Below are 27,944 nucleotides of genomic sequence, written 5' to 3'. Positions count from 1 at the left end.
CCAGAGTATAGGGATAGAGGGAACATTCCTCAAGTTCATAAAATCCATCTATGAAAAACCCACAGCGAATATCATCCTCAATGGGGAAAAGCTGAGAGCCTTTCCCTTAAGATCAGGAACACATCAAGGATGCCCACTCTCGCCACTATTGTTCAACATAGTACTAGAAGTCCTAGCAACAGCAATCAGACCACAAAAAGAAATAAAAGGTATTCAAATTGGCAAAGAAGAAGTCAAGCTCTCTCTTTTCGCAGACGACATGATACTTTATGTGGAAAACCCAAAAGACTCCACCCCCAAATTACTAGAACTCATACAGCAATTCAGTAATGTGGCAGGATACAAAATCAGTGCACAGAAATCAGTTGCTTTTTTACACACTAACAACGCAACTGTAGAAAGAGAAATTAGAGAAACGATTCCATTTACAATAGCACCAAAAACCATAAGATACCTCGGAATAAACCTAACCAAAGAGGTAAAGGACCTATACTCTAGGAACTACAGAACACTCATGAAAGAAATTGAAGAAGACACAAAAAGATGGAAAAATATTCCATGCTCATGGATCGGAAGAATAAACATTGTTAAAATGTCTATGCTACCCAGAGCAATCTATACCTTCAATGCCATCCCAATCAAAATTCCAATGACATTTTTCAAAGTGCTGGCACAAACAATCCTAAAATTTGTATGGAATCAGAAAAGACCCCGAATCTCCAAGGAAATGTTGAAAAAGAAAAACAAAGCTGGGAGCATCACGTTGCCCGATTTCAAGCTATATTACAAAGCTGTGATCACCAAGACAGCATGGTCCTGGCACAAAAACAGACATATAGACCAATGGAACAGAATAGAGAACCCAGATATGGACCCTCAACTCTATGGTCAAATAATCTTTGACAAAGCAGGAAAAAACATGCAATGAAAAAAGAGAGTCTCTTCAATAAATGGTGCTGGGAAAATTGGACAGCCACATGCAGAAGAATGAAACTCGACCATTCTCTAACACTATTCACAAAGATAAACTCAAAGTGGATGAAAGACCTCAATGTGTGACAGGAATCCATCAAAATCCTAGAGGAGAACATAGGCAGTAACCTCTTTGACATCGGCCACAGCAACTTCTTTCGAGATACATCTCCAAAAGCTAGTGAAACAAAAGCAGAAATGAACTTTTGGGACTTCATCAAGATAAAAAGCTTCTGCACAGCAAAGGAAACAGTCAACAAAACAAGGAGGCAACCCACAGAATGGGAGAAGATATTTGCAAATGACACTACAGATAAAGGGCTGGTACCCAAGATCTATAAAGAACTTCTCAAACTCAACACCCAAAAAACAAATAATCAAGTCAAAAAGTAGGCAGAAGATATGAAAAGACACTTCTCTGAAGAAGACATACAAATGGCTAACAGACACATGAAAAAATGTTCATCATCATTAGCCATCAGGGAAATTCAAATCAAAACCACATTGAGATACCCCCTTACACCAGTTAGAATGGCAAAAATGGACAGGGAAAGAAACAACAAATGTTGGAGAGGCTGTGGAGAAAGGGGAACCCTCTTACACTGTTGGTGGGAATGCAAGTTGGTACAGCCACTTCGGAAAACAGTGTGGAGGTTCCTCAAAAATTTAAAAATAGAGCTACCCAATGACCCAGCAATTGCACTACTGGGTATTTACCCCAAAGACACAGATGTAGTGAAAAGAAGGGCCATATGCACCCCAATGTTCATAGCAGCAATGTCCGCAATAGCCAAACTGTGGAAAGAGCTGAGATGCCCTTCAACAGATGAATGGATAAAGAAGATGTGGTCCATATATACAATGGAATATTACTCAGCCATCAGAAAGGGTGAATACCCAACTTTTACATCAACATGGATGGGACTGGAGGAGATTATGCTAAGTGAAATAAGTCAAGCAGAGAAAGTCAGTTATCATATGGTTTCACTTATTTGTGGAACATAAGGAATAGCCTGGAGGACTTTAGGAGAAGGAAGGGAAAAATGGGCGGGGGAATTGGAGGGAGAGATGAACCATGAGAGACTATGGACTCTGAGAAACAAACAGGGTTTTATTTTTTTATTTTTTTTTTTAAAGATTTTATTTATTTATTTGACAGAGACATAGCGAGAGAGGGAGCACAAGCAGGGGGAGTGGGAGAGGGAGAAACAGGCTTCCCACAGAGTAGAGAGCCCGATGCGGGGCTTGATCCCAGGACCCTGGGACCACGACCTGAGCCGAAGGCAGACGCATAACGACTGAGCCACCCAGGCGCCCCAACAAACAGGGTTTTAGAGGGGAGGGGGGATTGGTTAGCCCGGTGATGGGTATTAAGGAGGGCACGTACTACATGGAGCACTGGGTGTTATACGAAAACAATGGATCGTGGATCACCACATCAAAAACCAATGATGTATTGTATGGTGACTAACATAACATAATAAAATAAAATTTAAAAAACAAACAAAAAAAAGGAAGAGAAAATACACTTACAGTACTGTATTTATCAAAAAATATCTGCATGTAAGTGGACCTAGTGCAGCCCAAACCTGTGTTGTTTAAGGGTCAACTGTATAAGATTTTAATACAACCCTAGAATTTTTTTCTCTAATTTATATTCCGTAAACTTTAAATATCACTGAAAAATAAAATATCAATTCCAAATATGTAAGCCTTTTTTATTGTTTTTATTTTTTATTTTACTATTATTCATAATGTTCAGGTAATCAAGATATAAAATGGCTTTTGGGCCCCTTTTTTTAGTATCAGCATACCCTACACTCTAATACTATTAAATACCTAAACCTTAACATCTCATAATATTGTCCAATATTTCTTACCAAAGAGATCAAAGTTCTTTATTATACACAATGATCTCTTAATATTCACAGAGTTCTTTTTGTTTTATTTTCTTTTACCCTCCTAAGTCTCTTGGGATAGATAACATATAAAAGTCTTTTTTTTTTCTATAAGAACTGGCATTATTTTAAGACTTCAGGGCATTTTGAATGGAATTAGAAACTTAACTAAAGTAGAACTTTAAGAAAATTAATATTTCCATTATCAGAAGGTATGCTGATTTGAATTTTTGCTATGCTCCAAAAAACTCCCAACTAAAATTGTAAAAGATTTTATGACCGCATAAAAGAAAATTATGGGATTTTCTAATTATACAACAAAATAAAGAGAAAAATAATGACTTATATTTTGTTGCTTACTCTGTATAAAATGAGGTGGTAAGTACAGTAAAGTGCACTCCATTCAATATGGCAGTGACTAGCTAGCTACGTGTGGCTATAGCAGATAGAGAACATTTCAGTGGTGCATATATAGAAATTTCCATCATCACTGAATGTTCTTTTGGAAAGCACTGATCTAGTGCAATCATATAGATCTAGGCAATCTAGTGTAAACCACATAAGACCCATGAAACGAGTACTATTAACATGATCTTTTTACTGATGAGGAAATTGAGATTTAGGGAGAAGTTGAACAAGTTCACATAGCTGGAAAGCAGCAGAGCTGGGAACCGAACTCTGGTAATCCACCACCAGAGCCTGCATGCCTCCAAATCAAGCACTTCTAAAGACCTGCTTGCCTTTTAAAGTGATCAAGAAGCTTGGACCATAACAGCATTTTTCTAGATATGTTTCCTAAGGCAAAGGAAACAAAAACAAAATAAGCTATTGGAACTACATCAAAATAAAAAACTTTTGCCCAATGAAGGAAACCATCAACAAAACTAAATGGTATATCCAATAGGGCTTAATATCCAAAATATATAAAGAATTTATACATGTCAACACACACACAAAAAAATAATCTAAAAATGGGCAGAGTACCCGAATAAATATTTTTCCAAAGAAGACATACAGATGGACAACAGACACATGAAAAGGTGCTCATCATTACTTATCTTCAGGGAAATGCAAATAAAAACCACAATGAAACCTTACCTTACACCTGTCAGAATGGCTAAAGTCAAAAAGACAAGAACTAACAAGTGTTGGCGAGGATATAGAGAAAAAGGAATCCTTGTGCACTGTTGGTGGGAATGTACATTGGTACAGCCACTGTGGAAAACAGTATGGAGGTTTCTCAAAATATTAAAAGTAGAAATACCATATGACCCAGTAATTCCACCACTGGGTATTTACTCAAAGAAAACACTAATTTGAAAAGACTGTGCCCCCCTATGTTTACTGCAGCATTATTTACAATAGCCAAGATATGGAAGCAACATAAGTGTCAATTGATAGATGAATGGATAAGGAAGGTGTGATATATAGATACAATGGAATATTGAGCAGCCATAGAAAAGGAAGAGATCTTGCCATTTGCAACAACACAGATAGATCTAGAGGGTACTATGCTAAGAGAAATAAGTCAGACTGAGGAAGACAAATAGCGTATGATTTCACTCACATGTGGAATCTAAAAACAAAACAAATGAATCAATAAACAAAAAGCAGAATCAGAACTATAAATACAGAGAACAAACTGATGTTGCCAGAGGGGAGGGGGAAGGGGGACGGGCAAAATGGGTGAAGGGGAGCAGGAGGTCCCTGTCTTCAGTTATGGAGTAAGTCACGGGAATAAAAGGCATGGCACAGGGAATATAGTCTGTGATACCATGATGGTGTTGTGCGGTGACAGCTGGTAGCTACGCTTGCTGTGAGCAGAGCATAACATAAAGGGAAGTGAATTCCTGGGTTGTACACCCGAAACTAACAGAACATTGTGTGTCAGCTGCACTCAAAAAAGTTAAAAATCATTTTAAAATTTAAGAAGAGTGATTAAGAAGTTTAAAAGGCTGATGAGAGAGAAGTAAAGGGAGAGAGGCGTACATTTCTTAGACTTTAAAAACCAACAACAACAAAAAAACTACTCTCGGTCTATAGCTTCTTAAAGCTTCTCCGTTTTCAAGGGTTTAGAAAGAAAAACCAGGAGAGCATCACATTAAAAAGTCAAGAGACTAAAAGTAAGAGATATCCCATCTGTAACCTTCCCCAAAACCCTATAACATAACTGCTTTCATGGAGGAGAAAACAAAGCCTGAAGAAGCTAGGTAATGGGAGCACTCCATACACCAGGGGTGAAAAAGAGCTGGATTCTAACTCTGCTCTGCCTGGCTCCAAAACCCATGCACTTTTTTCTGCTGCTGCATTCAGCCCTGTGAAATTTGGCTTTGATAACTGCAGAGGAAGGTAACTAGAGTTTCTGAAAGAGGATCCGGCATCTGTACATGTGCTGACCCTACTTTTATGAAGGAAAAGATAGTAAATGTTACGATGTTCATTTATGGGCACAGACAGATATTTTTATTTCCCACTAAGTCCTGGATATAGAAAAATCAATCATTAAAAATCAGTTATATGAAATAATAGATCTAATCAACCTTTTTTCTCTCCTCAAGGACAAACTTGTGTGGAAGAGAGCATTCCTTGTTTTGGGGCTGTCCGTGCTAGCTGTGTTCAGCAGTGTGTATTTTGGTTTCCCTGGGTCAGGAGGACTGTGCACGTTGGTCATGTCCTTCCTTGCAGGCTTGAGATGGGCCGGCGAAAAGGTGAATTTCATTCTAAGTTCTTCTACTCATTTAAGTTCTTTCTGATCAGATAAATTTTTTCTTTCCAGAGACTTTTTTTTTTTATTATTATGTTATGTTAATCACCATACATGGCATCATTAGTTTTTGATGTAGTGATCCATGATTCATTGTTTGTGTATAACACCCAGTGCTCCATGCAGAACGTGCCCTCCTCAATACCCATCACCAGGCTAACCCATCCCCCCACCCCCTCCCCTCTAGAACCCTCAGTTTGTTTCTCAGAGTCCATAGTCTCTCATGGTTCATCTCCCCCTCCGATTTCCCCCCTTCATTCTTCCCCTCCTGCTATCTTCATCTTTTTTTTAACATATAATGTATTATTTGTTTCAGAGGTACAGGTCTGTGATTCATCAGTCTTACACAATTCACAGCGCTCACCATAGCACGTACCCTCCCCAATGTCTATCACCCAGCCACCCCATCCCTCCCATGCCCCACCACTCCAGCAACCCTCAGTTTGTTTCCTGAGATTAAGAATTCCTCATATCAGTGAGATCATAGGATACATGTCTTTCTCCAGAGACTTTCTTAATATCAAGTTAATAAATTATTAAATCATACAAGCTATTTTCTATGCATATGTAAATATATGCCCAAGTGTATACACATTCATCCTCTTCCCCCCTTATATACCAATCGATAATTTGATGTCTTTATTTAAAATATATCATGATCATATTTCCACGCTGCCTTCCTTATTCTTTGTAAAGGCTACAGAGTACTGCAGTGTATGCTGTACTATATTTAACCAGTCTCCTACTAACAGATATTTGGATTGTTTCTGCTTTTCTGCTAAGACAAAAACCGTTTCAATAAAATATCCTACATATGCCATATTTCATAAACTCTAAGACATTATCAAGTCTAAGAAGCACCGTTATTTTACATGCCACCAAGAATGAAAAACAGTGCTGCCAATTAAACTATGATATGACATCCTAATTTCAGAAATGAGAAAATGGGGGAAAAAATCAACAAAATATATACTTTGAGTTTATCTAGAGGATAAATTTTTTTTATTTTATTTTTTTAAAGATTTTATTTATTTGACAGAGACACAGCGAGAGAGGGAACACAAGCAGGGCGGGTGGGTGAGGGAGAAGCAGGCTTCTGGCAGAGCAGGGAGCCTGATGCGGGCTCGATCCCAGGACCCTGGGATCATGACCCAAGCCGAAGGCAGATGCTTGACCACTGAGCCACACAGATGCCCCTAGAGGATAAATTTCTAGAAATACAATTCTTCTATGAAAGAATATGCACATTGATACTTTTAATAATATCAGTTTACCCTTTTAAAAGACTGCACCAATTTATATTCTCACCAATAGTATATGAAAATGATCTTTTTCTTTTTTTAAATTTATTTTTTCATTTAAATTCAGTTAATTAACATATAGTGTATTATTAGTTTCAGAGTTAGAGTTCAGTGATTCATCAGTGTTATATAATACCCAGTGCTCATTACATCAGGTGCCCTCCTTAATGCCCATCACCCAGTTACCCCATCCCCCCCCACCAGCTCTCCTCCTGCAACCCTCAGTTTGTTCCCTATAGTTAAGAGTCTCTTATGGTTTGTCTCCCTCTCTGATTAGTCTTGTTTTATTTTTCCCTCTCTTCCCCTATGATCCTCTGATTTCTTTCTTAAATTCCACATATGAGTGGGGTCATATGAGAATTGTCTTTCTCTAATTGCCTTAATTCACTTAACATAATACCCTCTAGTTCCATTCATGTCATTGCAGATGACAAGATTTCATTCTTTTTGATGGATGTGAAATATATAAATATATATACCACAGATGAATGGATAAAGACTTATCCATTCATCTGTCGATGAACATCTGAGCTCTTTCCATAGTTTGGCTATTGTGGACATTGCTGCTATAAACATTGGGGTGCATGTGCCCCTTCGGATCACTACATTTGTATCTTTGGGGTAAATACCCAGTAGTGCAATTGCTGGGTCATAGGGCAGCTCTATTTTCAACTTTTTGAGGAACCTCCATACTGTTTTCCAGAGTGGCTGCCCGGCTTGCATTCCCACCAACAGCGTAAGAGGGTTCCCCTTTCTCTGCATCCTCTCCAACATCTGTCATTTCCTGACTTGTTAATTTTAGCCATTCTGACTGGTGTGAGATGGTATCTCACTGTGGTTTTGATTAGTATTTCCCTGATGCCAAGTGATGTTGAGCACTTTTTCATGTGTCCGTTGGCCATTTGGATGTCTTCTTTGGAGAGGTGTCTGTTCATGTCTTCTGCCCATTTCTTGATGGGATTAGTTGTTCTTTGGATGTTGAGTTTGATTAGTTCTTTATAGATTTTGGATACTAGCCCTTTATCTGATATGTCATTTGCAAATATCTTCTCCCATTCTGTCAGTTGTCTTTTGGTTTTGTTGACTGTTTCCTTTGCTGTGCAGAAGCTTTTTATCTTGATGAAGTCCCAATAGTTCATTTTTGCCCTTGCTTCCCTTGCCTTTGGAGATGTGTCTAGCAAGAAATTGCAATGGCTGAGGTCACAGAGGTTGCTGCCTATTCTTCTCTAGGATATTGATGGATTCCTGTCTCACATTTAGGTCTTTCATCCATTTTGAGTCTATTTTTGTGTGTGGTGTAAGGAAATGGTCCAGTTTCATTCTTCTGCATGTGGCTGTCCAATTTTCCCAACACCATTTGTTGAAGAGACTGTCTTTTTTCCATTGGATACTTTTTCCTGCTTTGTCAAAGATTAGTTGACCATAGAGTTGAGGGTCCATTTATGCGTTCTCTGTTCTGTTCCATTGATCTGTGTGTCTGTTTTTGTGCCAGTACCATACTGTCTTGATGATTACAGCTTTGTAATGGAGCTTGAAGTCCAGAATTGTGATGCCCCAAGATATGGTTTTCTTTTTCAAAATTCCTTTGGCTATTCAGGGTCTTTTCTGGTCCCATACAGATTTTAGGATTATTTGTTCCAGCTCTGAAAAAAAGCTGATGGTATTTTCATAGGGATTGCTTTGAATGTATAGACTGCTCTAGGTAGCATAGACATTTTCACAATATTTGTTCTTCCAATCCATGAGCATGGAATGTTTTTCCATTTCTTTGTGTCTTCCTCAGTTTCTTTCATGAGTGTCCTGTAGTGTTCAGAGTACAGATCCTTTGCCTTTTTGGTTAGGTTTATTCCTAGGTATCTTATGGTTTTTGGTGCAATTGTAAATGGGATTAACTCCTTAATTTCTCTTTCTTCTGTTTCATTATTGGTGTATAGAAATGCAACATATTTCTGTGTGTTGATTTTTATACCTGGTCACTTTGCTGAATTCCTGTATGAGTTCTAGCAATTTGGGGGACTCCAAGTCTTTTGAGTTTTCCACATAGCATATCATGTCTTCCGCAAAGAGTGAGAGTTTGACTTCTTCGCCAATTCATATGCCTTTTACTTCTTTTTGTTGTCTGATTGCTGAGGCCAGGAGTTCTAGTACTATGTTGAACAACAGTGGTGATAGTGGACATCCTTATGGTGTTCCTGACGTTAGGGGAAAAGTTCTCAGTTTTTCCGCATTGAGAATGATATTTGCTGTGGGCTTTTCATAGATGGGGCTTTTACGATACTGAAGTAGGGATCCCTACACTGTGAAGAGTGTTAATCAAGAAAGGATGCTGTACTTTGTCAAATGCTTTTTCTGGATCTATTGATTGGATCATATGGTTCTTGTCCTTTCTTTTATTAATGTAGTGTATCACACTGATTGATTAGCAGATGTTGTACTACCCTTGCAGCCCAGGAATAAATCCCACTTGGTCATGGTTCTTTCTGTGATTCCAGGGATCCTGAGACCACACCATCCCACTTAGGATTCCACCCCGCTTCACCACCTGAGCACCTTTCAGGTGGGGACGTCCCTCACTGCGGCAGACTTCTAAAAGTTCTGATTTTGTGCTCCATGCTATATCACTTTCCTATAGACAGCTTATGGAGGCTCCCTCCCCCTGGGGTTTATCTTCCCATATATCGCCTCAGATTCACTTCTCCACACCTCCTACCTTGCAGAAAGTGGTCGCTTTTCCATTTGTAGAATTGTAGCAATTCTTTACTTAGATCTCCAGTTGAGTTCACAGGTGTTCAGGATGATTTGATAACTATCTATCTGAACTCCTGGGACCAGACAAAACTAAGGTCTCCTACTCCTCCGCCATCTTCCTCCTATCTCCCAGGGGTCTGTTTTTCTGGAGAAATCATTAAAAATCAGATATTTTGCTAACCTGATAGGTGAAAAATGTATCTCATTATTGATCTGATTTGTATTTCTTTATGAGAGAAGCTAATCATCTTTTCCTAAGCTTACTAACCAGTTTGTGTCCATTTTTAAAAGATTGTTTTGGTTTTTCTTACTGATTTTCAAGATTATTAAGATTATTTCTCCATATATATTATGGAGATTAGCTGGTGGCCATTCACTAATTTTAATTTCAAGTACGTTTTTATAGATTTGAACTTGACAGGAACAAATACTATTCTTCTATTTAATGAAGAAATTAGATGTAGCTGACCTAACTAAATGCAGATATATCATTTTGGACAACCTGGAAACAACTATTCAAAATGATTAAGCTTAAAATAATGCCATATAGAAAAATAAGTGAGGGTTATAAAGCTTGAAGTTAGGTACATAATCAAATTCATGTGAGTGAATCTCTGTAGAGGTATACTAGAGACAGAATTTCCTAGTGAGCAAAGAACACTCAGACAGGAGGCTCTCACTCTGTAAGGATGTGATTACAAAGTTAGGACAAGTATAACTGAATCGTCTTGCTTCCGAGGAGAGACGGATGGTAGGGACTGCCTGGAGCATTGTCTAGAGAAGGGTATTGAGGCCATGCGAAAGTGAGCGGAGATGGATTGGGCTTCGAAGGAAAGGAGAAAGTCCACATAAGAGTGAAATCATATGGTATTTGTCTCTGACTGATTACCTAGCTTAGCATAGTATTCTGTAGCTCCATCCATGTCATTGCAAATGGCAAGATTTCATTATTTTTCATGGCTGAGTATTATTACCTCTTCTTTATCCCTTCATCAGTCAGTGGACATTTGGGATCTTTCCATAATATGGCTATTGTTGATAATGCTGCTGTAAACATCGGGGTGCATGTATCCCTTCCATTCAGTATTTTTGTATCCTTTGAGTAAACACCCAGTAGTGCAACTGCTGGGTCATAGGGTAGTTCTATTTTTAACTTTTTGAGGAACCTCCATACTGTTCTCCAGAGTGGCTGTACCAGCTTGCATTCCCACCAACAGTGTAAGAGTGTTCTCCTTCCCCACATCCTTGCCAACACCTGTTATTTCATGTTTTGTTAATTTTAGCCATTCTGACAGGTGTGAGGTGATAATCTCATTGTAGTTTTGATTTGTATTTTCCTGATGATCAGTGACATTGAGCATCTTTTCATGTGTCTCTTAGCCATCTGTATGTCTTCTTTGGAAAAATGTCTGTTCATGTCTTCTGCCCATTTTTTAATACATTTTTATTGCCAGTCTGTATGGTTCTGTGCTAGGCACTAAGTGATATTCTCATTTATTTTCAAATACACACAAAAAAACTTTAAAAAGTATTACCATTTCCATTTTATAGAGACTATAAATCAGAAAGGCATAAATAACATGTCCAAGGTCACAAAATTAGACAGTTGCCCTGGGATTTAAGCTCAGGTTTACCTGACTCCAGCGTGTACTACTCTGTAACACAACTGTGGCATTATTGTGCAGGGCACATTTTTGTATTTTGACATCTATTTGAATAACACATACCAAATGTATTAAAAAACATATTGTTATGCTTTGCAATTTAAAATTAATTCTCTAAATTCATAAATGATAGGATAAAAAACAAATAATGAAAAGGAGCCATAGCATTTGGGATAAAGCATAAAAGAGTAGTTTTAGCCACAGGGAAATCAAGGGGGAGGCTAATGCCTATAGCAAGAGCGCATCAGCTATGGGCCCAGAAAGACAAAGCAGGGAAAGGGAAACTTTGATGAGCTCCAGTCACATTACTCTTCTGAAAACTGTAATATGGGTTATAGAGAAAAGATTGTTATAAGCCAAAATACAGTGTCTGTTCGTCTGCAGTTGTCATAATTTTGCCAGGTTTGCCTGCAGCCCAGCTGATTATATAGATCAGTGTAATCCCACAACCCAGTAAAAGACCTGGGAACATTTTTTTTTCATATTTACCTCAAATACACTCACTTTTTGAAAGCCTCTGTCATGTTTTTTTTTTCCCACCTATTTTCAAATACAGTGCTGCTTCTGATGACCTTTGTAGTTGTGGGATGGTTTTTCTGACATATTTTGAATCTCCTGAATCTTGAAATTCTCTTCTCTCTGAGAAGGGAAGTATCAGCTTAAATAGATACTGAAGTCATGATAAAAACCTCTGTTTCTGCTAATTTTCTTCTTTTGTGTATCCTTGAAAGTGATTTATGTTTTTGAAGATTCTTACTACTAGAGCAAAGTGATGTGTAAAGTAGCCTTAACATTCAGTGCAGTGTGGACAACAGTCTTCATTCCCCTGGTCTCTTTAACACTTAGCCTATTCGATGACTCCATTTTCTTTATAAGCACATTCATTTTGGTTTTGAAGTTATGAAAAAGCATTAAGAAGATACATTTTGACTCATCTCCCATTTTTAAGTTTTACAGTGTATACACCCATGTCTGATATTCAAATAGTCTGAAGTGTTACAATCATAAAACAAATGGTGGCCTTTGTCTACAGTTTAGAAATAAAAACAATTTGATAGGGACAACTTTTTAGGCCATCTGCTTTTATTGGAGTTCTGAGTATTTTTGAGGCCTTCCCTTAAATAATTAGTCATGGCAACAAAAGGCTAAGTAACCTAAGATTAATAGAGTCAATTTGTGTTCTTCACTAACATGGATACCAACTAAAGTCTGAGCTTTAGTTATGGTATACTCTAAAAACTAAATTAAAAAGTAAAGATATGTGAAAAGGTGGTAACTGGACCCCAGTTTTGGTAGAACTAGTCATTGTCACGAAATGATAAAGGATCTTGGATGTTATCTAATATAAACCTCTCATTTTACAGATGAGGAAAAAAAAGGTTCTGAGAGATAAGTGGTTTGCATTTAACAGGTGGCAGAATTTGAACCTAAGTCATTATCTGATTCCTTATGATATGAAAACATAACTCTTTGCATGATATAAGAATAGAACTATGTAAGTAAATCAACCAACTCCCTCACATTTGCATTCTGCCTTTCAACATTTTTAAGCCAAGAAGAAATAGAATCCTCGCCCTAATAAACATACCAGAATTAATAAAAAAATAAAGAAAATAAAGATACAATATAATCCTCTTTTGTTAAACTGCTGAAAATAGATATGGAAAACCAGATCCTCAAAGATGTGTAACTATAAGGGCAAAAGTGCTGTCCAAAAATATAAATTCTTATTAGTTGATTGGAAAAATCTGTTCAGTATAAATTTTTAGAGCCTGTAATGGGTACTGCTAAATTGCCCTCCAAAAAAAGCATATCAATTTGTTCTACCAATTAGAGTTTCTTACATCCCAGATACTTGACATTATAAAAATGTTTTAGTATTTTTTCTAATATGGTGCCCCCCCCCAAATGTGGCATATCATTTTAATTTGTGTTTCACTGATTACTGAATTTTAGCATCTTATATTTTTTGGCCATTTGTGTTTCTTCCACTGTGAATTACTTGTATGTATGCATTTCCCATTTTTCTATTAGGTTCTATGTCTTTTTCTTATTGCTTGGATATTGCTCCTTATTCTGTCACACACAGTGCAGATGTTTTCTCCTGGTTTGTCATCTTGTTGTTCTTTGTTTGCTTATGGTTTCTTTTGCCACACAACATTCTAGTTTTGCTATAGTCAATTGTGTCCATCTTTTTTTAGGGTTTTTACAAAATGTGTTATAAAGTTAGTACTTACATCAGTTAGGATCTTATCAGGAAAGGGAAATTACAGAGTAACTGGAATAGGGAAAGTTTGTTATTAACCATACCAGGGGTCAGATAACAAGGGATTGGCTTCTGAGAGGTAAAAGATCCCTGGCGAATATAGGAATAGCAGCTATAAACAACTAGGGCTGAGATTGAGCCATCTCCTTATACTACCCCACTCCACCCCATCTACTCCCACCCCCAGCCCTCAGAATCCAGATCTTGGTAGAGAGCCTTTGTTCACTGAATGGTAGAGAAGACACCCTTGGTGTCCTGTTTGGACAATTTGCTGGAAATCTAAACTCCAAATTTGCAGGAAATACACCCTCTAGGGTACATGGGGAGGTATTTTGCCCAAGGGAGTTGGCTATGAAACTCCCTTGCAGTAAGCTAGGGGTGCGGGCTGCCATGCACCATAGGAGCCCAGGACTGTAGAAGCCACCTGTGTACTAAAGAAACCCAAGTGTGCTATAGGATCCTGCTGGGGGAGCCCTGGAAAGCAGGAAGAGCATCTTCCTTGTAATATTTCTTCAGCACCCTCTACTGACAAAATTTTAAATTATTCCAGGTAGCAAAAGAGAAATATTTAAAGGGCTCAGCTTCATTTTCTGCAGAGCAACAATGAAATGTGGATTTGGAGCCAAGTGGTAATAAATTAATAAGCACAGCCCTTTACTATACCTGAATTATATTTTTGTGCATGATTTGAGACAAACTTAAACTGTTTTATATAAAGATAAAATTGGAAACAACTTAAAGGGCCATCAATAAAGAAATGATTGAATAAAATGATAATTCCATACCACAGATTACTATATAGCAATAATTAGATGTATATATAGATATGTTTACTATGATAAGATCTCTGAATGATATTGCTGAATAAAAATTAACACAAAATTTTAAACTATAAAATAATACCTAAGTATTACATATATGCACACACATCATATATTCAGAAGTAGAAGTCCTCCTAAGATTATTTTATTAGACTCTTTATAATTAACATCTATTTGCAAACCAACTCTAAAGCACCTCATATAATGACTGTGTTAGAAATATCTTTATATAATTTTTTGTTCTATTTTAGCTAACCTCTTATTTATAGATGTCAGAAAAATAAAGCCTATCTCAGGTCAAATTGACTCAAATTAGTAAAATTCTTAGAACTTGTAACTTCATGTAATAAAAATCTGTGAGGGGTGTGTGTGTGTGTTTCTTTCAGGCAGAGGTTGAAAAAATTATTGCCGGTGCCTGGTATATCTTCCAGCCCCTTCTCTTTGGACTGATTGGAGCAGAAGTATCTATTGCATCTCTCAGACCAGAAACTGTAGGTAAGAATTACAAATAGTACATTTGCTAAAATCAACTTTTATATTCAGTGGAATACCTTTAGTAGGTATAGTTATTGTCACAATTATATAAAAAAGTTAATAATAATCCAAGTCTCTTAGAGTAGTTGGCCAGAAAATAATACTTGTCAATCTCAGGCATAAATTTTATACCTTTAATATTATTCCTTGTAAAGAAAAGTAACACTGCTAACTACTATCCAGAAGATGCAGGTCTTAAAATTTTTTTTTCCAAGGGCAAAAATGTTCAATTAGACTTGTTCTGATCAAGGCCCAGAATTGTACAGGTAACTCATCAGTTCTATAATATACACCCATGGAACACAAATGTTTGTTTGTTCATTCATTCATTTATTCATACATTCAAAAGCCATCGTATTAAAACTTTTGATTTCATAACACTGCACTTAAAAATTTACTTGTGCACCTTTACTCGTTATTTCCTCCATTCCACTCATTCTATATTTCTCCATCTTTACTGGGAATCCCATCTCCTGCTACCTCCTTCTGGACCTCACACATAGATTCTTCCCCTATGCTCATGTATCTTCAGATTTCCATGTCACAGTTTTCTCCTCTTCGGAATTTAAACAAATTCTAATTTCTCCTGTCTTAAAATTAATCTTTCCATTCCAATACATGCTACAACGTGGATGAACCTGGAGGACATTTGTCACCAAAAGGCAAATACTGTGTGATTCCACATATATGAGGTATCCAGGTAGTCAAATCATAGAAACAGAAAGTAGAAGGGTGGTTGCCAGGACCTCGGGGGAGGGGGAAATGAAGTGTTGTTTAATGGGTCAGTTTTGCAAGATGAAAAAATCCTGCAGACTGGTTGCACAAAAATGTGAATGTTCAACTTAATTCTACTGAGCTGCACACTTAAAAATGGTTAAGACTGTAAATTGTGTTATGCATATTTTACCACAATTTATATATATAAAATCTCCTTTTTCCACTTAACTTGCCCCCCCCCCCAACCTACCACACTTCGTTTTTACTCCTCTTTTCGAACTTTTCCAAAGAGGTAATTATAGAGGTAATTTTCCGTTTCAACTCTCACTCTCTTCTTCAATACATTTCAGCCCAGCTTCTGCCCATCACACAACCGACCCTGCTTTCACCAAGGTTATATTGCTAAATGAACTGGATACTTATCAGTCTTTTTTTTTCCTTGATCACTCAGCAGCATTTGATGCTATTGACCTCTTTAAAACACATTTTACATTGAATTCTGAAACTTCATATTTTTCAGTGCATTCTGAGTCCTCACACTACGTGTGGCTTAAATGCTGCTCTTCATCAAAGTTCTTCCAAAGCCTTCTACACGTCTCACTCTATGTCATTTTTCTGAGCTCAACTACATTCAGTAGCTTTGATTATAAACTACATAATTCCAAAATTTTTATCTCTAAATCAGTGTATCTGATTGCTGATTGGACATCACCACTTGTAAGTCTCACAAAACTTCAAACTCGGTATGTTCAAAACTTCTAAATCATCTTCTCCCCAAACCTTCAATGCTCCCTCCTGGAAATGGTATCATCTCTTTTGTTTCTTGTACTTCAGGCAACAGGTACTTTGAAAACCTACCAACCTGGGAGCAATATCCTTCAATAAAAAGCCACAACACCTTTCTGTAAAGAAGCCATATTGCAGATTCACAATAAATCCTCCAGCAATGTCTGATGTTTTACTAGCCTTTTGAACTTGAGAAAGTCATTTATCCTTTCTAAACTTCATTTTCTTCAACTGTAAAATAAGAAAAATTACCCCACAGATTGTAAGGATTAGGTAATGAATGCACTTAAAGCTTAATACAGAACCTGGTGCACAGTAAACACTTAACAAATGTTACTTTTTAGAAAATCATCCTACTACATAGCAGTCACTTTAGCTGTGCCTTTCTCAGGTGCAGTAGCCTAGTCACAGTCCTTATTGTGCAAATCAAGATGAACTTATCCTTATCAGCAAAGGATTCTAAAGGACAGAATGAAGTAGCTGTACATGTCAACCTGGGCTAATGGGCAGTCAGTGTATATACCAATATGGTGAAACAGGTGTAGACTGCTAGTGTCTATTCTGATTGGTAGTGCCCAGCCAGCTTTGTTCTGATTGGCTGATTGCTTCTATACAGGCTAATAAATATTTTTAATGTCACCTCTGGTTTATACTCTGTAAACAATTCTGTAAAATATTAACTTTTTCCTCTTCTGTGATCTCTTACCAGGATGTTTATACTGTACTTACTTTATAGTATATTAATTCATTGTTAAAGTTTCTGTTTTCCTCTGACTTTGAGGTTCATAGAGGCAAACAAAGTCTATACATTATACATTTTTGTATACCCAATACCTAGTCCAAATCCTGTAATGCATAGTTATCATTTAATAAATTCGTGTTGAATAAACACATGGAAGAAAGTTTGGTTCTTGCTATAAAGCATAAGAGGAATAACATTCATATCTCCTTTATAATATATATCAAATATGTTTAATTTCTGGTTTAATCTAGGAAGAATGCCTTCTTTTAAACAAATGGTTTGATCCTTATTATTGATGTTTTGATAAATTATTCCTAACCATTTTTGTCTTCTTAATTTTTTAATATATTTAGATAATTGCAGTTGGTAGTATTTTGAATCAGTAACCATGAGATTTCAGTTTCTCCCCCAGTACTTTATTATGTCTAAAAATTAAGTATTTCTTACAGGCCTTTGTGTTGCCATCCTGGGCATTGCAGTATTGATACGAATTTTGACTACATTTCTGTTGGTGTGTTTTGCTGGTTTTAACATCAAGGAAAAGATATTTATTTCTTTTGCATGGCTTCCGAAGGCCACAGTCCAGGTAATGATGGATAGGATGCTTAGCATTTTAACTCCTATTTCTATATGATACCTTGAAATTTTAAATAAGACAACTTATTCAAATTTGGTGAAAAAATGTAATCGAAGTTTGATTTATGAAAAGGGCTTATACTAATCTATTCTTTAAAAGTTTTATTTTGGGGCACCTGGGTGGCTCAGTTGGTTAAGCGACTGCCTTTGGCTCATGTCATGATCCTGGGGGCCTGGGATTGAGTCCCACATCGGACTCCCCCTGCTCTGTGGGGAGCCTGCTTCTCCCTCTCCCTCTGCTTGCCACTCCCCCTACTTGTGCTCTCTCTCTCTCTGTCAAATAAATAAATAAACTCTTTAAAAAAAAAGTTTTATTTTGGGTATATTGATTTCCTAAATATGATGGCTCATTTAAATTTATCTAGATTACCAGCTTTATTTAAATCAACTAAAAATCCAATAAATCCCTATGCTAACTAGAAAGCAGTAGTCACAGGAAGAAAGAGTTTGAATTTTTATCAGTCAGAGCCCTCTAAATCACCCAGAAAGATAGTTGTTAACCCTTTTCATTTCAATATCTTCCAAGAAGAGAGTGAAACAGAAATAGCATGACCCATCTTAGTATTTGGAAATACTTCAGTGTCAACATGATTGATGATCAGTTATGCTTGACCACCGTCTTTATATATAAAAGAGAAAAATTTATTGAAAAACAACTGAGAAAATGCTTTATTGATTTCCTAGATTATTGGTTGGTAGTAAATTTTTCAAACTAGCTGAACCTTCTGTCAAATGTATCAATCACATGACACAAAAATTGTGCACTGTAATGAATAAGGCATGAACAGATAGGTGCTTAAAAGTATATGTATTTGGTAGAATTTAATTACTAATTAAATTAGAATGGTATGGATTATTATTTGTTGCAAATGTAATATATTTCTGATTATGTTCTTTATTTTCAAAATAATTATAGCAAACAAGATTAGACTGTCTCCTCTCTGGTTATTTTGCAATTGTTTAAACATGGAAATTTCTGTTTCATGAAGTAAAAATCAGATGTTCTTTTTTTTTTTTTTCTTTTTAGATTTATTTATTTGAGAGAGAGAGTGCATGCAAGTGGGGCTGGGGCAGAGGGAGAGAATCTTACTCAGGGCTCAATCTCACGACCCTGAGATCATGACCTAAGCCAAAATCAAGAGGCGGATTCTTAACCAACTAAGTCACCCGGATGTCTCAAAAATCAGATGTTCTAAATTTAAGAAGCTTTGGGGGATATGTATACTCTATAACCAAATGCCAGATTTTGTGTGGCTGTGGGCTTCAGCATTATTCCAGAGAAGTTTTATTTCCATCAGACTTTCAAAGAAGTCTGAGACATAATGGATAAAAATACCGTGAAGTTAGTAGTACAATAAGTGGAATAGTTTCTCCCTAGGAGTGTCTACAGCTTCCTCACTACCTCTGGTAACTTTAGTGGGTAAATACCAAAATAATCACTCTAGTGACTTTGGTATGAAGGATGTGTTCCTAAACATTAAAATTTGAAAGATGGCACTCTGCTGCTACCAAAGCCAATTTAAAATAAGGAAACATTATCAAGAACATGTTGAATAATGCATGTTCATCTAGTTGTAAAGACGGCTGAAAAGCTCTCCATTTGTATAGTAATGTGACCAGCTGAAACTCAAGAGTTCTATAATAGAAGAGTATATTCAGATATTTATGGGCAATTAGTAGTCTCTGCCATGTGTCTCATGCACACTGATATTTTCTCTTCTGTCTCACTGTCCTAGAGGCTAACGTTGTTGTGTTCTATGGACTAAGGGAATAACCAAATTGTTTAATATGTTATTTTCCCATGTACATTAATGTTGCATTTTGCCTGTAAAAGAAAATAAAAACTTTCATGAAACTTCCCAAAAGATAAATCTTAAATAAAACATTTTACCAACTCCTGAGACAAAACTTAACCAAATACCTAATAAGATTAACTTCAGGTTTTGAAGGTGCTTCGCATTTTCAAGTTTCATGATGTTTAACAGTTAGGCTCTAAAAGCAGTACATATTCTTATGTGGTTTCTTTTTTCATTTAAAACTTCACCACCTTCCAGTATCACTGCATTTTTTTCATCTTGTTTTTTCTTACTTTGAAATTACTAAAGATAAAAGAATGAGATGACCAGTAACTTTCATCTTTACTCAGGGGAAATTTAGTATATGGGCTCATGTTCTAGTTAATTAATATCATGTGTTGAATTTGCCTTGTGTTTTGAAATATATTTGCGTGATATTTTTGGAACCTTACCTTATACAAATAGGTACATATGAATCATTATTCCTTCCCCAAGCAAGGGCAGGGAGAGTTTTCAGACAACCAAAATTCACTGCAGTATACTTTGAAAGAAGGCTAATAGAACTTTCTTTTTTTTTTTAAAGACTTTTTATTTATTTATTTGACAGAGAGACACACAGCGAGAGAGGGAACACAAGCAGGGGGAGTGGGAGAGGGAGAAGCCGGCCACCCGCTGAGCAGGGAGCCCGATGCAGGGCTCAATCCCAGGACCCTGGGATCACGACCTGAGCCGAAGGCGACGCTTAACGACTGAGCCACCCAGGCACCCCCTAAAAGAACTTTCTTAGCTGAGCAAAAAAAACAAGCAATTTGTTTTTGCAAATGACAAAATAATTCACCTTTTCTCTATGCAATTATCTTATGTTTCCAATGTTACCTTAAACTTTTATAGGCTGCCATAGGATCTGTGGCTTTGGACACGGCAAGATCACATGGAGAGAAACAGTTAGAAGAATACGGAATGGATGTGTTGACAGTGGCATTTTTGTCCATCCTCATCACAGCCCCAATTGGAAGTCTACTCATTGGTTTGCTGGGTCCCAGGCTTCTCCAGAAAGCTAAACATCAAAATAAAGATGAAGAAGTTCAGGAAGAGACCTCTATACAAGTTTAGAGGTGAAAAGAGACAATGCTGAATATAATGATTAGAAAGCTTTTACCAACTAGCAGAGGCTACGTTATCTAGATGCGTATTGAGATATGTGATGTTCAAACTTTAAATGTAATAGAACCAAAAGTGTGGCTATGTCTTGAAAGAGCATTTTCAACCATTATCCTTTTCATGTGGGTGGTAATATTCTACATCTCCAACCTGATTTTTCGACCTTTTTTTGTTTGTTTGTTTGTTTCAAATACCTCTTCATTATGTATCTTAAATTGTTCTGTAAAATGTACTACCACAATTTAAAATTAACATGGAAAAGATCAAATTCAGTATCCTGTTCTACTAGCCAACAGTTTGTTCTAACATACTGCTATGGTCATAGTTTCATGATTCATGGTCACCTGACCACTCATGCCTTGAAATGTTTTGGGCTCCTCTTTTCTTTTTTATTTTTAAATACCATAATGCAATTCCTCATCAGTTTCTATCTGCACTTTCTGTGCCAATCTGCCTCTTCTCCATTTCTACCTCTCTTGCTACCTTTCTGTGAATTATTGTAACTGATTGGTCCCACCAAAATTCTCAAGTATGCAAAGTGTCTTCATTGGTTCTTCCTCTTGGACCTATCTAGATTATCAAAAGACCTTATCCTCTCTCCTAGGTGGCAACACAGAGTCTCCCATTTTAGCAGCCCATCTGAGTTTGCCTTCCCCTAAGGAGGGCCCTGATTCAGCCCTTTCTTATTTGTTTCTTGTGACCCACGTCTTCAGGGTCTTCCTCTTCTCTAGGTGAGAGATAGCTAATTTTCAAATCAATGCCAATCTCATGAACATAATATTAATTAGAGTAAGGTAAGCTGCTATAATGAAGAAACAAAAAAATAAAGTATTTAAAAGAAAATGGAAATTTATTTCCCTCTCATGAAACTGGCTTCCTAGTTGATGCTGACAGGATTACTCAGCTCATGGGTCTGCTCAGAGACCCATGTCCTTCTCTCTTGAGGCACTGACATGTCTTAAGCCCTAGCTTAAAACATAGGTTAAAGATGAATCTCTCCCATGTCTCCTTTCTAGACTTCAGGAAGAAGTGGAGGGGTGGAATCTGAGGCAAGCAATTTATTCTTGAGGAAGTGATGTGGAATTTGGCCACATCTCTCCTCTTACATTCTACTGGTGATGACCACACCCAGCTCTGAGAAGGTGTGAAAATATTGCCTCCCACTAAGCATTCATTGATGAGATACCTAGGAGGAAGGAAAGATCAGATTTGGGAGACAGGGGTACCATTGTATTGAGTGTTACCATCACTTAGTAACAGGCTTTCTAAAGATAGTAACTTAAACTGAAAGAGTGATTTCTGTTGCAAGAATTTCAAACATTGTAGCATGCCTGCAGAGAAGATAGTAGAAGAAAGGCTTATCTGCATGTGTCACATTTTATCCCACTTATTCAATAGACCATCTCTGCTTTTGTGTATCACCTTTAAGTTCTACTTAATTTAGGTCAACTCCTGCCTAGTTGCTAGAATAATCATGTTTGAATATAGTTCACAGCTTTTCTCATGGTGTATGTATACCTGAAGCATTTATTACTTACTTGTCATATCCCATCTAAACTCTTTAACCCAGAATCCAAAGTTCAGTCTAATCTTGAAGTAGATATTAAATATGTGTTAAATGAATAGATTATAAATATTCTGATCCTACCAAGCTGATCTGCATAAAGCCTATCCATTCCTCTCTTGTCCTTAAACTACTGTTCCAGACTCTTTCTCCATGACTTTCACCTCTGTTCAAAACCAGCTTAATTTTTATAAGGCTAATGTAATATGATGCCATAACAGCTTCATTTTTACATCAGCCTGAATTTGGTTATTCTATGGTCCTGTGTTTTCTTCTAGTTTATACTCTTTATTTGGATTGGATTAATTTACACCAAAATTCAGATGGATATAAATTGAACTTCATTGGTTAGGTGCACCTTGGTGGTAGCAACATAAACCCAATGCTCATCTGGTCCTCTCCTTTGACAGGCTCTGAAACCAGATTCATTCAACAAATACTTAGTGGAAGATTTGATGACCTAGGCACATCATCAAAACTGTTCCTGTCCTTAAGGCTCTGACAGTCTGATAGAGGAGACAATTAAATAAGAGATTTCAAAATAGTATAAGTGCTATGATGCAGGAAATATGGGAGTCTAGGGGGCTCATAACAGGAGCACCTACCTAATCCAGGGTTGGTGCAGTTTAGGCACAGCTTCCAGAGAAAGTAGGGTCTTGGCTAGGATGGGGGTGGGGGGGGTGGGTGATTAGGACTTAGACAGCAAAAGGCATGTGACCCAGAAGGGTGCTGCAGTTAATGCCAGGTCCCACATTCTCCAGTAGTTTTTGTCAAAGTAACAAGCATTGAATGCTTGTTAACTTGTACAAAATACAGTTAGTATAAGTAAATGAGAATGTTGTTATAAATTGTCAAGGCCCCAAAGAAGAATGAGAAGTGAAAATTCACAGTGTAGAAATGGTGACAGAGGCCATTCAGCCACTGCCAATAGCCAGTTCCATTTTGGAGAGCATGCAGCGAGTTCTGTCCTCCCTCCTCGGTGGGCAGCCACCAACTAAATCTTTGTAACTGTCCAGTATGGGCCTGTGCAGGGCTCACCATTGAAGTCTCAGGTTTATCACCACATTGTGAGTCACAGCTGTCCGCTTGGTTGGTGAACTCAGAGTTAACCTGATACAGATGTTGACTCAGGCCGACCAAACCTACCCCACCCCAACCACAGACAGAAACAATGACTCTACCCCCTGAGTCCCTGTGAAAGGGATCTATGTGCCCGTACATACTTCTGCCAGAGCCCTTATAACCCTTTTTTCAGTTTGTTTACATGCTTGTCTCCTATGAAATCAGCTCCTTAGGGGTAAGAACCTTGTCTTGGTCATCTTTGGATCCTCAGTAGTTTGCACAGGGCATGAAACACAGTAGGCATTTAATAAACATTTATCAACGGAATCACTGAGGGGATCTTCTTCCAGTATAGAAAACCACTTGCCACATAACACTTCAGATCTTAGTCTCCTAGCTCTGTCTTTGTCTGCTTGGGCTGCTATAAAAAGTACCATAGACTGAGTGACTTAAACAACAGACATTTATTTTCTCATAGTTCTGAAGGATGGAAGTCCAACATGAGGGTGCTAGCATAATCAGGTTCTGGTGAGGGCTCTCTTCCTAGGTTGCTTATGGCTTCCTTGCTGTGTCCTCACCTGGTAGGGAAAGAGATCAGAATGGGTGGGGGGAGGGGTAATATGTAAGCTCTCTGGCATCTTTTCTTACAAGCACACTAATCCCATCATGAGGGCCCCACCCTCATGACCGCATCTAATCCTAATTACCTCCAAAGGCCCCATCTCCACATAACATCACACTGGGGATTAGGGCTTCAACATATGAAACAGTCCATTGCAAGGGTGTCATACTTCAAGGACATTGCTAAAAAAATCACTGTACCATGTCCTTTTTTCCCTAGGGTCAGTGCCATCCATCTCTCCTCTGAGAGGTTTTTTTTTTTGTTTGTTTTTTGTTTTTTAAGCAGCTGATTAGGTTTCAGCTCTAAATTATTTTCACATTCCAATATTTTTCTCTCTGGCATTAATTCCAGATAACCTTGATTGGACTTGGGTGTCCTTAAAGTTTCCTCAGCCACACATTTGCAAATGATCTCATCATTTACACTCTTTAAAAATAGTAGTATTTTTTCCTGATTGCAAAATAAGACATTTTCATTGCAGAAAATTTAGAACAGAAAAGTACAAGGAACAAAACTGAAACTTAATGTAAACATCCATTTTATTTTGATTCTTTTACATTTTACTCTTGCAGTTCTAGAGGATGTCTTATTTTCAGAAAGATACATCATCCACTGAATTAGGTGAAAGGCAACATAAATACTTTATATTTAACTTCTGTGAAGATACACAGATTGAAGAACTTCTGTTGTGTATAATGAATACTGAGCCTTCCAAATAATCATTCATTCACCTGGTAATATTCAAATATTCATTTTGCAATCAATAAAACAGACAAATCCTTACATTCACGCACTCAAAATGCACTTATAATATGCTACTATGTGCCAGGCATTATGCTAAGTACCGAGGAATACAGCAATGACCAAGATGTTCAAGGGCTCTGCTTAATGGAACTTGAGTTCTAGTGGGAAACTGACACTGTGGAGAATACAAATATGAATGAGACATGATACTTGCCTTCAAGAATCTTATAAGGAAATAAGATATGTACAAATAGCTGTAATTCAAATGAATAATTCAAAAGTGTTCTAAGGAGAAAGACATGTATCATATGACCTCACTGATATGAGGAATTCTTAATCTCAGGAAACAAACAGGGTTGCTGGAGTGGTGGGGGGTGGGAGGGATGGGGTGGCTGGGTGATAGACATTGGGGAGGGTATGTGCTATGGTGAGCGCTGTGAATTGTGCAAGACTGTTGAATCACAGAACTGTACCTCTGAAACAAATAATGCAATATATGTTAATTAAAAAAAAAAGAAGATAGCAGGAGGGGAAGAATGAAGGGGGGGAAATCGGAGGGGGAGATGAATCATGAGACGATGGACTCTGAAAAACAAACAGGGTTCTGGAGGGGAGGGGATGGGAGGATGGGTTAGCCTGGTGATGGGTATTAAAGAGGGCACATTCTGCATGGAGCACTGGGTGTTATGCACAAACAATGAATCATGGAACACTACATCAAAAACTAATGATGTATGGTGATTAACATAACAATAAAAAAATTTTTTTAAAAATGTTCTAAGAAAAATTTCTTAAAGGAAGCAAAACTTGAAATGGACCTTCAATTTGAATTGATGTATTAATATTAGAGAGTAAGGTGAAAAAGAAAACTAGGTCAAAGGGTGGGCATATTAGAAAAGTTTGAAATAGTGAAGCCTGGAATATAGTAAATAATTGGTACTTAAGGTGGGTAAGAGAATTAGTGACAGGTAGGAATGGAAAAGAAAATTGGCAGTTGAATTTTAACCAAGTTTGACCACATTTCTATTTTTATTATTTGACCATCACCTTTCAATTTATTGCTTCCCAATGTAAAGAACCATTTATATAGAAGATATTTTTAAGCTATTTTCATCATGTCAAATTTAGTGAAAAAATCCTCGTTCCTCAAAAGTGTTTTGCTTTCAATGACATGGTTGCAAATATAATCAACTTAATTACTTTTAAGTTACTCAAGTTTTTACAAGAAAAGGTATTGATGTTTTTTAAATGTTTTTTAAACCATTATTAAATTTTCATCATGTTATCTTTAAATAAATGAAGGACATTATTTTTGAAATGTTTCAGAACATTGTATTTCTATATGAATAATTTATGTAGTTCTTTTTAACCAGTGGGAACTGCTTTGTGCCATTTTAGGAACAAGTAACACAGGTTTTATTTTTTTTAATAATTTATTTATTTTTATTAACATATAATGTATTATTTGTTTCAGGGGTACAGGTCTGTGATTCATCAGTCTTACACAATTCACAGCGCTCACCATAGCACATACCTTCCCCAATGTCCATCACCCAGCCACCCCATCCCTCCCACCCTTCCACTCCAGCAGTAACACAGGTTTTAGTTGACAAACCCAAATTAAATCTGACTTCAGCCCTCTGTTCTGATGAGAATTCCAAAACCCCACTTGTTGATGTGCTCTCCAAACTCCTTAGATGGACCCTAAAGCACTAACCTCTCCAGTAGTTCATTGCATCTGGAGCACAGAGCAGTGCCCTAGAGGCCGTCAGACTCCTCTCAAAAGCCTTCCTTCCCAGCTCTACCCTCTGTTCCGCCACCAGTATCCTGCTTTTCCCTTCCCTGCCAGGAGAACAAAGCATTTCCCTAACCCTATAATCATAAAAAATCTTGTCTATTCTCCTAAAACAAGGGAGAAAATAACTTTCAATCCTTGCTGAGATGTCTACACCATGCTAAAGATGAGGGAGAATTTTTTTATTTGATTGCCCTAGAAAGAGTTGTAATTTAAGTCAGATTTTAAAGGATAACTAAGAAAAGGGGAAAGAGAACACTCTTGATAGAATAACTTTAGGGGCGCCTGAGTGGCTGAGTCGGTTAAACATCCTACTCTTGATTTCGGCTGAGGTCATGATCTCAGAGTCTGGGGTGCAGCCCCTCCTAGGGCTCTGTGCTGGGCCTGGAGCCTGCCTAGGATTCTCTCTCCCTCGCCCTCTGCCCCGCCCCCACCCCCCACCCCGATGCCTGGACGTACACTCTCTCTCTCTTAAAAAAAAATAAAGTAAAATAACATTAAAAAAACACATAGGCAAAAAGGGATACAGTGTGTGCAGGAATTGAAGTTGTTTGGAGTATCAGGAGCGAAGTTAGAAAAGGGCAGTTTGTCTTCATAAAAAGTTTGGACTTAATCCAATAACAGTTGTTTTTCCTCTTTTAGGAATCTTGGAGATTCCGTAAGAGGAGCCTTAGGACTAAGAACCCAAAGCTTCTAGGGGCCCACCCTCAACTAGAGTAGCTCTGCTTTCGTTTCATATGAAGTTCTCCACATAAGATTTCATGTGAAAAAAAAAAAAGGTTTTATACTAATAACAGGACATTGAGTGTTTACTTTGGACCGAGCCCTGTTCCAGACACTTGTCACGTATCAATTCACTTATCTCACACCGCCACCAACCACGTCCTTTACAGAAGAGAAAACGGAAGCTCGGGGAGTCTATGTATTTGTCTGTCATTCCATAGCTGTAGAGTGGCAGTGCTGAAATTTGAGCCCAGACAGTCTTAACCCCAGAGACTATTCTCTTTTACAACCGCACTATATTTAAGCTGGCTTCAGAGGAAACGTGAGTTGTGACAAGTCACTTCTGGCACGTGCAGCCCCCTGGCGCTGCTTTTTGGCTGAAGGGCCCTGTGATGTCAACTCTGTCCCTGGACTTTGACAATCCAATAGGTCAATATTCACAAGAGACGTGGAAAGGAACGAGTCGAATAGACGGAAAGCACACCAGGTGCTCGCGGCAAACCCCAAAACTCTCACCTCCACAGGCCAGAGCGCCCACCACACACCACTTACAGGCGCAGCCGTCACTAGCCCCGCCCCGTCCCCGCCAGCCCCGCCCAGACCCCGCCAGCCCCGCCCAGACCCCGCC

General features: G+C 37.7%; 1 protein-coding gene across 8 annotated transcripts in view; it reads left to right on the top strand.

The window, feature by feature from the left end:
- Positions 1-25,151, top strand: part of SLC9B2 (solute carrier family 9 member B2) — a 61,958-nt gene extending 36,807 nt beyond the window's left edge. For 4 of the 8 annotated variants that reach the window (XM_032400923.1, XM_032400922.1, XM_032400921.1 and 1 more), the window contains 4 exons: positions 5,429-5,578; positions 14,821-14,929; positions 17,663-17,799; positions 20,537-25,151. In XM_032400923.1, coding sequence (XP_032256814.1) covers positions 5,429-5,578; positions 14,821-14,929; positions 17,663-17,799; positions 20,537-20,758 — 618 coding nt within the window. In that variant the 3' untranslated portion in view covers positions 20,759-25,151. Of the gene's footprint in view, positions 1-5,428; positions 5,579-14,820; positions 14,930-15,183; positions 15,661-16,519; positions 17,800-20,536 lie in introns of those variants that run through there. The other 4 variants (XR_004298891.1, XM_032400924.1, XM_032400925.1 and 1 more) reach the window with 4 other exon arrangements.
- The last annotated feature ends 2,793 nt before the right edge of the window (positions 25,152-27,944 follow it).

Source organism: Phoca vitulina, unplaced genomic scaffold, assembly GCF_004348235.1.
Source record: "Phoca vitulina isolate PV1807 unplaced genomic scaffold, GSC_HSeal_1.0 scaffold3, whole genome shotgun sequence".
In the NCBI taxonomy this organism is placed as follows: domain Eukaryota; kingdom Metazoa; phylum Chordata; class Mammalia; order Carnivora; family Phocidae; genus Phoca; species Phoca vitulina.
This window is presented reverse-complemented; position numbering and strand designations above follow the sequence as displayed.